The 883-nt window shown below is 34.9% G+C and overlaps 1 protein-coding gene across 1 annotated transcript; it reads left to right on the forward strand.

Moving 5' to 3' along the window:
* Positions 1-27: 27 nt before the first annotated feature.
* LOC112094932 (SEC14 cytosolic factor-like) lies at positions 28-764 on the forward strand (the record flags this gene model as incomplete). The annotated part of the gene is made up of 4 exons (XM_024176632.1): positions 28-81; positions 171-266; positions 395-496; positions 684-764. Coding segments are annotated over 4 exons (333 nt in total), but the record flags the coding sequence as incomplete, so codon positions are not given.
* Positions 765-883: the final 119 nt, after the last annotated feature.

Consider the following 883-nt stretch of genomic DNA (forward strand, 5'->3'; position numbering starts at 1 on the left):
TTTTTTTTCCGTGGATTCTAGGTCCATTACTATGTGCAGTCACATATTCAAATCAACGAGTATCGAGACCGTGTAATTTTGGTGAGTTTTAGAACTTAAAATGTTAAGGAGTTTAGTAGAAGATGAGATTTTTTTTCCCTCTTTTTTCTGACATGTATTCCATGTTGTAGCCTGCTGCTTCCAAAAAGTATGGAAGGCCTATTACCACCTGCGTGAAGGTTTTGGATATGACCGGTTTGAAACTTTCAGCGTTGAGTCAAATAAAGGTACAGCACTATTATTTGCAACATTTGAGAGTGGAATTCTCACTCGGCGTATGCATGTTTTTATTTTTGTTTCATCAAAACCTGTGAATTTGTTTAACATTCTTGTCTTTGGTCTTATGTTCAAGCAGTTATTGACAATCATATCAACCATTGATGACTTGAACTACCCAGAGAAGACAAACACATACTATATTGTAAATGTCCCTTATATATTTTCAGCCTGTTGGAAGGTAAATTATTAGATTAGTGATCATCGTTATTTATGCTTCTCATACACTTTTTTTTCCCTTGCCGTGGATTGTTTTTTATTCCTTAAAAGATGAGCACTTATTCATAATGCTCATGTTTCTACTAGAACAGTTTATGCCTTAGAGCCTCATTGCCACCCATTTGTATAATACTTTTACCTCTGATCAGGTTGTCAAGCCTCTTTTGCAAGAGAGGACAAGGAAAAAAGTGCAGGTGTTACAAGGCTGCGGGAGAGATGAGCTCTTAAAGGTGACTTTTTAATTTTATCATTCTGATTAATACTTTGTTCTTTGTAAAATTCCTTTCCTTTTTTACCTACTCTTGAATCTTATTATTTGTGCTTAACACTACTAATAAAGGATGGAATC

Source organism: Morus notabilis, unplaced genomic scaffold, assembly GCF_000414095.1.
Source record: "Morus notabilis unplaced genomic scaffold, ASM41409v2 C11335958, whole genome shotgun sequence".
Classification (NCBI taxonomy): Eukaryota; Viridiplantae; Streptophyta; class Magnoliopsida; order Rosales; family Moraceae; genus Morus; species Morus notabilis.